Source organism: Crocodylus siamensis, chromosome 1 (assembly GCF_052110815.1).
Source record: "Crocodylus siamensis isolate JL-2025a chromosome 1, ASM5211081v1, whole genome shotgun sequence".
Taxonomy (NCBI): Eukaryota; Metazoa; Chordata; order Crocodylia; family Crocodylidae; genus Crocodylus; species Crocodylus siamensis.
Window position 1 is genome coordinate 416,599,883 of NC_143395.1, and position 12,116 is coordinate 416,611,998.

At 59.0% G+C, this 12,116-nt stretch overlaps 1 protein-coding gene across 4 annotated transcripts in view; it reads left to right on the forward strand.

Moving 5' to 3' along the window:
- RELT (RELT TNF receptor) overlaps positions 1–12,116 on the forward strand; it is a 41,218-nt gene that overhangs the window by 16,863 nt on the left and 12,239 nt on the right. For 2 of the 4 annotated variants that reach the window (XM_090030779.1, XM_090030782.1), the window contains exons 2-5: positions 2,070–2,145; positions 6,619–6,732; positions 7,114–7,292; positions 8,200–8,285. In XM_090030779.1, coding sequence (XP_089886905.1) covers positions 2,110–2,145; positions 6,619–6,732; positions 7,114–7,292; positions 8,200–8,285 — 415 coding nt within the window. In that variant the 5' untranslated portion in view covers positions 2,070–2,109. The remainder of the gene's footprint in view (positions 1–2,069; positions 2,146–6,618; positions 6,733–7,113; positions 7,293–8,199; positions 8,286–12,116) is intronic. The other 2 variants (XM_090030780.1, XM_090030781.1) reach the window with 1 other exon arrangement.

Sequence of the window (12,116 nt, forward strand, 5' to 3'; positions counted from 1 at the left end):
GTGCCGGCCTGCGGGGAACCGCATGAACACGCTACTTGGAAATTAGGGAGCGGTTTGGTCGTGGGCTTGAATGACTGTAATCAGCATCTCTCCAACACCCTCGCTTCCTGGGTTGTGTCGTGTTGTGGGTCCCCGGGCTGCCGGCTGGGGATGTCACTTTGTAGGGGCGGCGCTTAGTCTCCCGTGGAGAGTCGTGACCTTGCTTGCGCTAGCTAGTGTCCAGCGTGCCTGTTTTCCAGTGTGAAATCGTAGCTTCTCCATGGGAAGAGCCACAGAGAAAGCAAACCCAGGACGCCGGCAGCTCCGATCAGCTGTGGGAGTGACAAGCCTATGGGCGGGGGGGACCCCTGAGTCCCAGGTCTCGGCCCTCGACCGGCGAGGATGAGCACCCTTCCTGGACCCTCGGTCGCGCGGGGTTGGTGCTAGCACCCCCTGCTGCACCCGACTCCCGGGTCCGCGATCGGTCTGGCGTGCTTCTCGCTGTCTGCTCATCGGCTGCCCATCTTGCCTCAGTTTCCCTTTGTTGCACCAGGCTGGGTTTTGCCATTACCAGCTATGGCTGTCCAAGCTCCTTGCCATCCCAAGGCAGCAAAAAGCCAGTCGCTTTGTCCAGTGACGCTGTCCGAACAGGCCGGGTGTAATCTGGACTCCTGGTGCCTGATCTCCTCCCGCCTGGCCGCACCCCTATGCCCAGCGCCCTCCGACTGCTCCTCGCTTCCCCATGCTTTAACTCCCTGCTGCTTGCCTGCTAAGCGGTAAGGGTCAGATGGGCAAAGGTTTCTTGGGGTAGCAGCAGATGCTGAGGGATGCTCTGAAGCCAGAGGTCAAAAGCCAAGGGGCTGCATACACGTCCTGGTCAGGGTTTCCATGGCTGAGCGGCAGCGCGATGGCCCCCGTGGGTGATATTTGTAGGTGAAGCGAGAGGAATGGCTAGACTGGGTGTTTTTAGGAGACGCTTGGACCTCTGACGCCGTCTCAAAGGTGCAGTAAAGTCTCCGGGGTGGAGTCTGGGCTGCGCGGAGCGGGAGGACACGACTCCCCCAGACTCGAGCGGAGCTGGGAGGTAACGCTGTGGTTTCTCTCCCGCTGCACTGCGCAGAGATGCTGCCAGCTCCTCTTCTCTGCTTTGCTGCTGGCCCCGATCCCAGGGTCCCCACAGGGCTGTGGACAGCGCCGCAAAGCAAGTGCGGTCGTCCAGGGACGTGCTTCTGGCAACCAAATCATGCCTCCGATCGCGGCACGGGAGGGGCGGGTTTGCCAGCTGTCGCATCCATCACTTTTAAATGAACACAGCTTGCCGGGCACTTCATTGCAGGCTCTGCGGAGACATTTAATGCCTAAAATGCATCGTTCGTCACCGCCGCTCCAAGGCCAGGCTCTCTGGAGCTGTATTCAGCTCCCTGCGCATAGCAAGAGGCTTGGAGCATTGCGGGGATTAGAAACGACGGCACCGCCTCTGATGCTGCAGGGAGACGTGGCTGAGGACTTCAGGGAGCGTCTTACTTCCTCCAAAGAGAGCCAGGCGTGTTTGTCGAAGGGAACAGCTCATACGTGCATGCTAAATGTGCGCAACATGCTACATGGTGCATGGCACATGCGACACGCATGCACCGTGGCGCACATCACACATGCTGCATACACATTACCATGCAACACAGCACGTGCCGTATGCAGGACCTGCTACACACACACGCACACGGAGGCTGGGCGTTTTGTTGGGGTTAGGGGCTTTTTCTTTGTATTTTGAGGCCCTCTGGAAATGCAGGAGCTGTTTTTGCAAGTGACCCAGAGCTACCAAGCCTGGTAGCCACGTTTGCTGCTGACTTTCACCCCCCTCCCCTGCCCCACTCCAGGCAAAGGGACCATGCGTGGCAAGGGGAAGCCCATGAAACGGCTCCGCCAGCCTCCGGTTCTTAGATTCCAGGCTCCCGAGATGTCCTGCCGGCTGCTTTGTAATTTGCAGGGATAAACAGGACAGCGGGGCTGAGTGGGCTCGTAATGAGAGGGTGCCAAGCTGCTTGGGCACCGTTCGCTGACTTTCCAGTGACCTTTTGTGTTCCTCTTCCCAGCAGGTTTGTCTCCAGCTTTTTGCAAGCATCCACCTGCAGGATGAAGAGGAGCCTGCTCTCCTGGACGCTTGTTGCTGTGAGTACCTGCGCTCTGCCAGGGTGGCTCACCCTGGCCACCGGCAGCCCCCAGTGCTGAGTCTCAGAGCGGCATGAAGAAGGCAGAGGGCAAAGCCGTGGCTTCGAGAGGAATGGGCCGGGGGATTGCAGCAGGGGCCGGCAGGAGCAGGGGGCTCCTGAGTGGGCTGTGAGGACGCTCCGGTGCAGGGCGGAGAGCTGGGGGTCCTGGCCGGAAGCACCACCTTTGGCTTTGCTGGAGGATCTCTTCGAGAGGTCAAACGTGGCCTGGCTATGAATGATGCCTTTTGCCTTGTTAACAAAGATCGGCTTTTCCCAAAGCGCTGGCTTGTTGTTTGGCGCTAGAGGGAGCGAGAATAAGTTTACAATCGGGGGGTGGGGGGAAATCCCCATCCCCATCCCTGTGCATTGTTTAGCTTTCAGGCTCTTGGGAAGTGAGATTTTCAACCCTGACTCGCTCACGGATACATTACCGGGTATAACCAAGGGGCTGGTCTGTGCCCAGGTATCTGTTGCAAAGCCCGCAGTACAATTCTTCAAAGGGCAATCAATCGGTGCAGTTCCCCAAGGGGTCAATTATGTGTGAAGCAATTAAGATGATATAGAAGGTCCCATCCTGAGGTGCTGGATGCTTTTAGGCAATGCTTTTATGAATAGTTATTACATTTGTTTAATTTAAATAAAAAACATTAATCCCCAGCTCTGGTCAAGGCTTTTACAGCCACGTTTCATCTGGGCTTTACAAAAGAAACCAGCAGCACTGTCCCCATCCTACAGGTGGGTAAACTGGGGCACAAAGAAGCTTCAGGCCTTGGTGGGGAAAAAATGCCCAGAGAAGTTGTGACCCTGCGAATGGCTCTGAAGGGAGTCATGCAGCAGTAAGAAATGCTGTGACCTCTCGAGGTCCACCATCAGGCCAGCAATAGAGATCCCTCTGATTTAGGTCAAATTCCTGTTCCTAAACACCATCATCGCCTGTGTAACATGGACCTGTCGGAGTCGGGAGATGAAGTTGTGCTTCATTCCCCGATTCCCGTACTCCACGGCCTTAAGGCGTCTGCTGGAGTCGGCTTGTGTCGCATTCACAAGCAAACGTTATTAATCCTGGGACCTTCTCAGTGCAGCTCTCTGTCGGCTGTAACTTATGTGACCGGATCGGGATTTAGCAGCCCTGCAAACCTTGGGGAGGGGGGTAGGCGCTCCTTGCAGGCCTAGACAGGTGCAGCAACTGGTTTGGGGGTCCCAGAGCAACCTTCGCGCTGGATTGATCTGGGTAAGAGTGCCCTCAGAAAGACCTGGAATATCTCCTGGGAGAAACTTCCCCAAAAGGAAAAGAGGCACGTCGCTGCGGGGAGCTGCCCCGTAAACCATTGCTTTAAAACTCCCATGTAGAAAAGCAGCCCCTTTGTTTCCTACGCTGATATTACCACTAGCAGGTGAGGAGCTTGTAATGCTGCTGTTAAGGCTGAGGCAGATGCTGCTTTCACCTGGGGGAGCCTGGCTTGACCTCATGTAGCCGCACGCCTGCGCAGAGTTGACACGGGGTAAATCCCCCTGGAGCGGGCGGCGCCGTGCTGCTGCAAGCCGCTGACCGCTCGGCTCGGAGCAGGCGTCGGTAAAGCAGAGGACAAGGCTAGGGACGCAGTGCTGAGCTGCTAGGGGAGGCAGAGCCCTCTGGTCTTCACGCCGCCCTCGAAGCAGCTGTGGTTGGGGCTTGCCCAGACTTTCCCAGATAAATGCCCCCGGGAGGATCGAGCAACATGGAAAGGTGGAGAGCGAAGGCAGCGCAGAGGTAGCCGTAACTACAGCTTCCGCCACCCTGAAAATGAGCCGGCTGGCATGGGCACAGCTGTGCGGGGTAGGGACTCTCTAATCTTCCCCTGGCAGGGAATCTACCACGGGCCACGCTGGCACACGGGGAAGCCATCCCTGCCTTGCAAATCCCACCCCTGACCTGTGTGTGTGGGGCTGCATCCAGAGACCTTCAGAGAGACCCCAGCCAGCCAGGACAACTAGTGGGCTTGCATCCGGTGTCCTGAAAAGCCACTTTTTGCAAGCATTCAAAGCTCTTGTGAATTTTCCAGTTCAAAATCCCACCCCCCTCCCTCCGCTGTGGAACGACAGGGTTTATTTAGCACCGAGGTCTTCTTTTTGGCTTTGCTTTTGTGGGGGGGTTCTTTCCTGTTTCACCTTCTGAAGACCAGGGAGCTGGAGAAGGGGGACAAAAGGGGGATAGGGCTGATTTTGTTTGTTTGGTTTTTTTTTCTCCTCGTCTCTGAAAAATCAAAGGTAGGAATTAAGCCACCGGGTGTTTGCTGTGGACTGGGCAGCTGCCCGTGGCATGTTGCGACCCACCGAGTGTGTGCAGTGCAGGGGGGCTGGCACCCCTTCCCCGCGAGCGTGCTGCCGGCAGTCGCAGCACACCCGGCGCCCCGGTGCGTAGATAGCGGGCAGGTGGGCCGGGTTGCCCGCAGGTGAGCCATTTGCCTAGGGACAGCTTCCCACCATCATCGGGCATCGGGACAGTCACGCGGGAGCCCTGGCGAGGCGTAGACCCCTGGTCAAAGGGGAAGGGAGGTGGCTGAAAGCAGGCGTCACCCGCAGACCTCTGTGAAGGGGGCACCGCACAGCTGAGATCAACCCGGTGTCCCCAGAAAAGTCGAGCCCAGGGCTGTTGCTCGCCCCGTGCTGGGTGATCTTGGTTGAATCCTGTGGGCTCTTTGGGACAGATGTTTTGCTGGCCCGAGCTGTCTTTGCTCCGACTTCAGCTGAACTGTAGGAGTTGAGAGGGTGTGTGCCTGGCTCGTCTGCCCACAACCGGCTTGTCCGTGGGGCATGGAGGCAGTGGCAGGACGTGAGAGAGCCCGTTCAGTCTGGCTGTTGCTCCTTTTCTTTCTTCTTGTGCTTGCCCCTGGCCTACTGAAACCAGCCTGGCCAGTTCTTCCACCCTGCTCAGGGCACCAAGCTGTGGGGACGGACCTGAAACGGGCTGCACCTAGCCTCGCCCGCAGGTGAAATGGCACCGGGGATTTCTAATGGGACTTTCGGAGAGCCCCTCTTTGCCCCTCCTGGGTCTGCGCGCGGGGGTGTCCGTACAAGTGGGGGATGCCAGCTCTCCAAACCCAGGCTCCGGATGGGAGAGCCGGGGGGGTCGGCTACCTGTGTCCCGAGCCCCTTCCAGGGTCCGGTACCATCTGCAGTGGTTTCCTACAAGTGCCCCGGTGCCTCCATCCTGGGGGCAGAGTGCAAGCCCGCTCTCACGGACCCCGATGAGAGCTGGGTCCCCGCACGTCCAGCATCCGATCGGTTGGTTGCTGGGCAGAGGTCTCCGGAGGGCAGGGAGCGGCGCGTGTCTCAGCAGGGGCAGGAGCCCAGCCCCGGTGGGCTCGGGCGGCCCGTCGGAGGAGTCCCGAGTGGCTCTGGGTGTCTGGATGTCTGCACCTGCTCCCTGTCTGGGAGCTATTTTTGGTGATGGAAATAGCTGCTAAAGGCGTTGGGCGGCGGGGAGCGATCTGTCTCTGGGGGCCTGCAGATGTAACCGCTTCCAAAGCAAAGCGCTGGCTGCTTCCTCGCCGCAGGCACGTAGTGGGAGCTCGGAGGGTGACCTGGCATCTCGGGGCGGACAGGGGAAAGCCCTGCCCTGCCTGGGGTAGGAGCAGGGGCTAAATGTAGCAAGCTGGGCCTCTTCCATGCCTGGCTTCTGCCAGTCCCTGCTGCCCTGGGTGAGTAGCACAGACTCCTGGGCATGGGGCCTGAGACCAGGTCCTGGGGGTTGAACAATGCGGGGGGGGGGCAGCCTTCTTGCAGGCGTGCCGCCCCATCCCCTTCCCCTGCCTGTTCTGTTGCTCTGCTTTCTGCTCCCTGCTCAATCGGCTGCATTGCTTTTTGCTCCCTGCGTGATCCGCCGCTCTGCTTTCCGCTCTCTGCCCTATCCGCGATTTGGCTCCTTGTCCCCTCCTGATCTGCCTCGTGCCACACGCACGGGCTGCTCTTGTCACTTAGGGCACCCGTGCCACAAGTTGGCCACCCCTACCCTAGAGCATGGGCCCACTCTCCCAGTGACAGGGGCGCTGTGCTGGCCCCAGCACCGATGCTGGGAAGGGTCTGTTTGCTGCGGTGTTTGAAGCAGGGGTCACTAGGTGCAGTTATTGTGAAGCTGGGGGTGCAAGGAGGAAGCAGCGAAGGGATGGGAGAAGTTCAGGAGGTGCCTGGGCTGGATGTCCTTGGTGGGCATTGGACCCCCTGCCGTGGTCTCCAAAGTCAGGAGATGCCTCGCACCGTGGCAGGGAACCACTTGTGCACCGCAGAGCATCCTAGCCACAGCAGGATGGCCGGGCTATTCCTGCTCAAACCCACGGCGATGCTGAGCCTAGCTGGAAGGGTTAGGGTTAGGGCTGGTGTCTAAAGACACCAACTCCCCCCACGCCACCTCTGGGAGAGCTCCGGGGCACTGATTTGATCCATCTCTTTCCAGCTGCTGAGCAGGCACCTGGCATGGGTGCTGGCATGTGGGGAGCAGGAGTACCAGACCGCAGAGGGCAACTGCGCTCCCTGCGAGGCCTGCCCCCTGGGAGAGGAGCCGGACAGGGTAAGCCGCGATTCCCTCGTGCCAGGCGACGGGGCAGTTCCTGGGGCAGGGGTGTTTGCTGTGCCGGGAGTGGGGAGGAGCAGGTCTCTCCTTCCTAGCCCCCACTCCGACGAGCCCCAGTAGGGCTATGAAGCCCTCCCCTGGCAGTATTGTTGAGGGTGGATATTGTTGAGGGTGGATGATAGGTGCCCCGATCGGTGCTCTGCCACGGCAGAGACCCAGGTATGATGCCCCGTGCAGACTTGGGTCCGGGTGAGAGAGGAGGTGGGACAGCCCCGCAGTCTTGGGAGCTCTTCTCAGCACCACGACTGCCGCCCACGCGCAGATGGCCAGCGCGTCTCCTGCCGCGCGCCTCCGACTCCCTCGTTTGGGTCCCTGCAGATGTGCGGCTCTGGGCAAGGCCTGGGGATGACCTGTCGAGCCTGCTCTCCGGGCACCTTCTCAGCCGGCCGTGGAGTGGCACCTTGCTTGCCTCATACCCTCTGCGAAGCCAGGAAGAGGGTCCCTGCCAGTCCTGGGACGGCTACAGCTGACAATCGATGTGGAGACTGCGTGCCAGGGTAACCGCACTTTATACCTTTTATATATACTTTATTCCACGTAGGGGGTGGCAAGCGGGGGGCTGCAGTAGCAGCTGGGTGCACAAGATCAGCAGCCAGGGGCAGGCAGGTGACGGTGGCCAGGGGCTTTAAGTCCCTGGGGCAGGTAAGACCTACTGTCCCCACCACCGCAGGGTTGAGCTTGTTGGCTGCATGTCTGCATCCCCCAGTGCATCTGCAGCTCTGGAAAGGGCCGTGTGCTCACTTGTTCCTGCCTTGCTCTGGGCCTGTGGAGAAGGGGTGCCCGGCTCTGACCCCTCCTGAGGCGGGCCGGTGGGTCTGGCATTGCCGAAGCCGGCCGCGAGGCTCCGAGTTGGATGGCAGCCTCGCAAACTCTCCGAGCTTCTGAGCAAGGAGGGGGCAGGAGCCGGTGACTGCAAATTGAGTCACTGGGAAGCTTTTGGCTGAACTTGCCCATTCTGTGCGCTCCGGGCGGAGGGGAGCTGGCCGCCTTAGTCACCTCTCTCTGCCTCGGGCTCCTGCCAGGCGCTGGAACGGATGCAAATCTGCTGAGTCCATAGCGCTGGGTGGAGGCCACTTGCAAAAGGAGGAAGTGAGTTTCTGCTCACCTTTTCCCTGGGAAAATCTTGCACTTTTCCATCTGGAGGTTTCTGTAAGCTGCAAACGAACTGGCTACCTTTGCTGCGCCTCCGAAATGCAGCCACTTCTGGGGTGAAATGTGGGCCATGCATAACAGTGCAGAGCAACGCTTGTGTTGGGACAGGAAGAGGCTAGCAAAGGATGTGGTGGGAAAGTCTCTGCGTCCGTGGTAGCTGTGGAAGTGACCTTGCGCTTCCCCAGTAATGCCCAGGTGCTGTTCCCATCCCCGCCCTCCACTCCATTACTAACTTCTCTTCAATCTCGGCAGGTTTTACAGCCCTGAAGGAGAGACAGACCCCACCGCTGAATGTCTGCCATGCGCCTCTGCTCCCGAAGACATACCGGGGTGCCCAGGTCAGTGCTGGGGATGGGGAAGGAAGCAACGGCCATTGCATGCGGGGGGATTACCAGGTGTCAGGATCCTGCTCTCCATCTCCTCGGCATTTGGAGCTGCCCCTGCCTACCCACTTCCCTCTGGGAATCCACTGAGCTGCTTGTGGCAAGGAGTGGAGCATGGTTTTGGGGTTTTTGTTCTCCTTTTATGCCATTTGTTTCTTCTCGGAGCTGTTTTAGAGCCACCAGTATTTATGCGGCTGCCCTCTTTGTGCCAGGGGGTCATTAAAGCACCTAAGGGCAGGCGGTAGCTCAGGGATCCTCAGCCAGGGTGTTAGGAGGTCCTTTTGCAGGGTGCTGCAGGAGGCGTGAGGATAGAAGCAGATAAGGGCAGGCTCAGGTTTGCCCTGCCTGCCCCCTCAGCAAGGAGGTAAGTCCTCCAATTAACCAGTCGTTTCGTTGAAATAAGGTGCCGCTCAATTCCCAGAAGCTGCAGAGGGGGTCTCCAGTCTGAGGATGAACCTGAAAGGGTCGGCAATTACTGCAATAGGTAGCGGGCTATGAGGAAAACAGCCTAGAAAAGCCCTTTTTGCCTCTGCAGAGACGTTGCACCAGATGTGGCTGCTCGCGCACATCTGGAGTGAAGTGCTGAAGGGGCGGATTTGGAGTCAGGCTTCAAGTGCCGCTGACGTCTCTCTGCCTTGTCTGCGAGCTCTTGAGGGCAGAGAGGGTCTCCCTTGCTCCGTTTGCACTTGCCGGGGGCTGCAAGGCCCTGGGCTGTACCGCTCTGTGCGCTGGAGCTGGAGATGGCTGCAGCGCAGCCCTGTCTAGGACGCAGCGCCTCGGACGCCGTCCCAGCATGCAGCACTGTTGTTCCCGCCATCAGGATGGGAAGCCGGAGGCCCTTGAAGGAGCCGCGGAGGAGTTTGCAGGGGCAAGGTGGAATGGCTGGGGCTAGTAACGCCAAAATGCCTTGCAGCAGTGGCTGCACGCGTCTGGTCCCAGGAGTGCCCACTTGTCCCACGCGAGCCCGTGCCAGGTGAGCAGCAAGTCCCATGCCCTCCGTGGCCTTGCTGCCTCTGCCTGGTGGCATTCAGTGGGGGCGGGCACTGCCCACGCAGGCTAGGATTGCAAAGGCCAGGAGAGATAGCAAGGCATTTGCATACCGTGCACAAAGCTTCCTGGAAAGGAAACCAGTTGAGTGGGTGCCTGAAAGCCCCCCCCAGCCGCCCGAGACAGGAGTCCTGGAGCGCGTGTTGCAGTAGGATGCGTTCAGATGGGAGGCGATCTCACGTGCACGTAGAAGGTGGGGGCATGATTCACCTGTCGTATCTGGCGGGGCTGAGACAGGCTGGCCTGTCTGGGCAGGGAGGGAGCAGCAGCTTTCCAACGAGGAAGGTTGTTCAAGGTGCTGCGGTTTCGCTGGGCGGCTGATCCTCCCAGGAGGCTGAGGCATCTCAGATGAGCATGACAGGAGTCTGTTGGCATCCTTTGCTTTGTGCCAGGTCTGCGTCTAGGGGATCGCCTACAGGTGCTATAAGGCTCGTGCCTGCAAGCTGCTGGATCAGTGGGCTCAGGGCCTTTCCAGAGCACCTATAGCAAGACCTATTTGACTTTAATCTAGATCATGGAGGAGCACTGACACTCCCATGGCACGAGGGTAGGGTGTCGACCCCACCTCGCCCTCGCAAAAATGTCTAGCACGCCACTGGAAGGCGGCTGGTCCATTCAGCGTGAAGGGAGGGTTAGTGCCGGGGCGTGCTCGGGGGAGCGCCCTTGCTAGGGCGGTTGGGTGGGTAGGTTGGGAGGAGGCTGCTCTTGGTCCTCTTGCTCTGGCAGGCATCCAGGATGCCCCTGGAGATCAGGCGGACAATTGCCACGGAGCTGGGAGAGCCTCTGACTCGAGTCGGGTCCTAATCATTTCCCCAGCCTTGAGCGTATTCACTTGTGGCCTGCTGCGGAGAGACGGGGCAGGGAGAGCACGTGAGAGGCGAGCCGCTCGCGCTTCCCTCTAGAAACTGGTATTTTCTCTCCTCGCCTCTTTTTTTGTTCTGCTCGGACTACACTGGCAGGTTTCTTCTCCTCCTGCATTGGGCCGGTGACCCCCTGCGCCCAGCTCCATTGCCTTTGGGCATCAGAAGCCTGCTTCCTAGCTGGAGACCTAAAAATCCTTTGGTGGCCAAAGTGACTCGGGGTCTCTGTAGTGGAGGTGGCATAAGGTAGAGAAGTCGCAGGGGCAAACCCGAGGTACTGCTGGAGGATGCCACAGACCCAAATCCCCACCCTGCTCAGATCCCGCTGTCCCCCCAGCACTGCTGCTCCCCAGGGATGGGTTGAAGCAATAAGAAAAGCATCTCTTAAGTGCAGAAATAGCCTGTATTTTATTCCAGTTTTGGGCCCCCACTACAGAAAGGATGTGGACAAGTTGAAGAATGGGCCAGTGAAAATGGTTGCAGGGTTGGAGCACACGACTTGTGAAGAGAGATGGAGGGACCTGGGCTGATTTAGTCTGCAGAAGAGGAGACTGAGGGGGGATTTGGGAGCAGCCTTCACCTCCCCGCAGGGGGGTTGCAAAGAGGATGGAGCTGGGCTGGTCTCAGTGGGGGCAAACAACAGGACAAGGAGCAATGGGCTCAAGCTGCAGCAAGGGAAATTGAGGTTGGATATTAGGGAAAACTTTCTCACGAGGAGGATGGTGAAGCCCTGGCACAGGTGGTGCACTCTCCATCCTTGGAGGTTTTGAAGACCCAGCTAGACAAAGCCTTGGGATGATCTAGTGGGGGCTGGTCCTGCTTTGAGCAGGGGGGGCGACTAGATGATCTCCTGAGGTCCCTTCCAACCCTCATTTTCTGTGACTTTAAGTGTCAGCCTGCAGGCTGAAGGGAGAGAGAGAAGCAGCACAAACTCGCGCTGCTCTTGCCAGCACTCCCCAGGGATCAGTGCTCCCTGCCTTGCAGTCCTCGCCTGGGGGATCACCATCCCCGCGTGTGCCTGCCCGCGTGATGCGCGTGGCCCCAGCATGGCGCCGACGGTCCCGGAGCGCTGCCTTGGCACAGGAGCGCTGCGAGGTGCTCCACGTTGCATTGTTGGCACCTTGTATTTGCAGACTCGGGCAGATCCCAGCTGGCAGCAGCTCGTTGGCACTGCTGGTGGTGAGAGCGGTGCTGGTTCCCACCCCCACTGAGGACGATCTTTTCTCGCCCAGCTCTTCCTCCTTCTGTTGGGCTTGATATTTTCACAGCTTCCAAAATAAATCATTGGGCCCAGGCCAGGTGCGACACATCGGATGCCAAAGCTCCAGTAGCAGCTTTAGCATCTCCCTGTGGTACCAAGATAAACGCTTTGCGGGAGAGGTGGCATCTCTGTGTGAGTGTGTGCGTGTGTGGGGGGGGTAGTGCTCTACTGGTCATACGTGGCATCCTCTTTGAACTGACAGTGTGTTTAACGTAGGTGCGAGGGGACCAAGCCATGTCCTGTCTGCATGGAAACACACGGGCTCCTCTCTTGGGGAACCCCGGTGTTGGCTCGTCAGACCCTCCACGCTGGCTGCCACCTTCGCCAATGCTGAGGATTGACCCGCAGGCCCCGGACTAGACATTATCAGGCTGAGGCGAAGGGCTGAGCTTGGCACGAGAGGCCCTCTGGGCATTTATACACGTACCTTTGCCTGCTCCGACGCGCCGGAAATCCAGTGCATTGGAGCAGACTCGATTAACCACATTTGCTCCACACCGAGCTAACGTGCCCTGCCGTTGTGCAAGCGGGAAAATGTACATCGGCGCGCAGAAAGTGGCAGGGGTGCACTTTTGAACTAGAAAGCCTTTGGTTTTTGGTTTCGTTCACGTGTTTCAC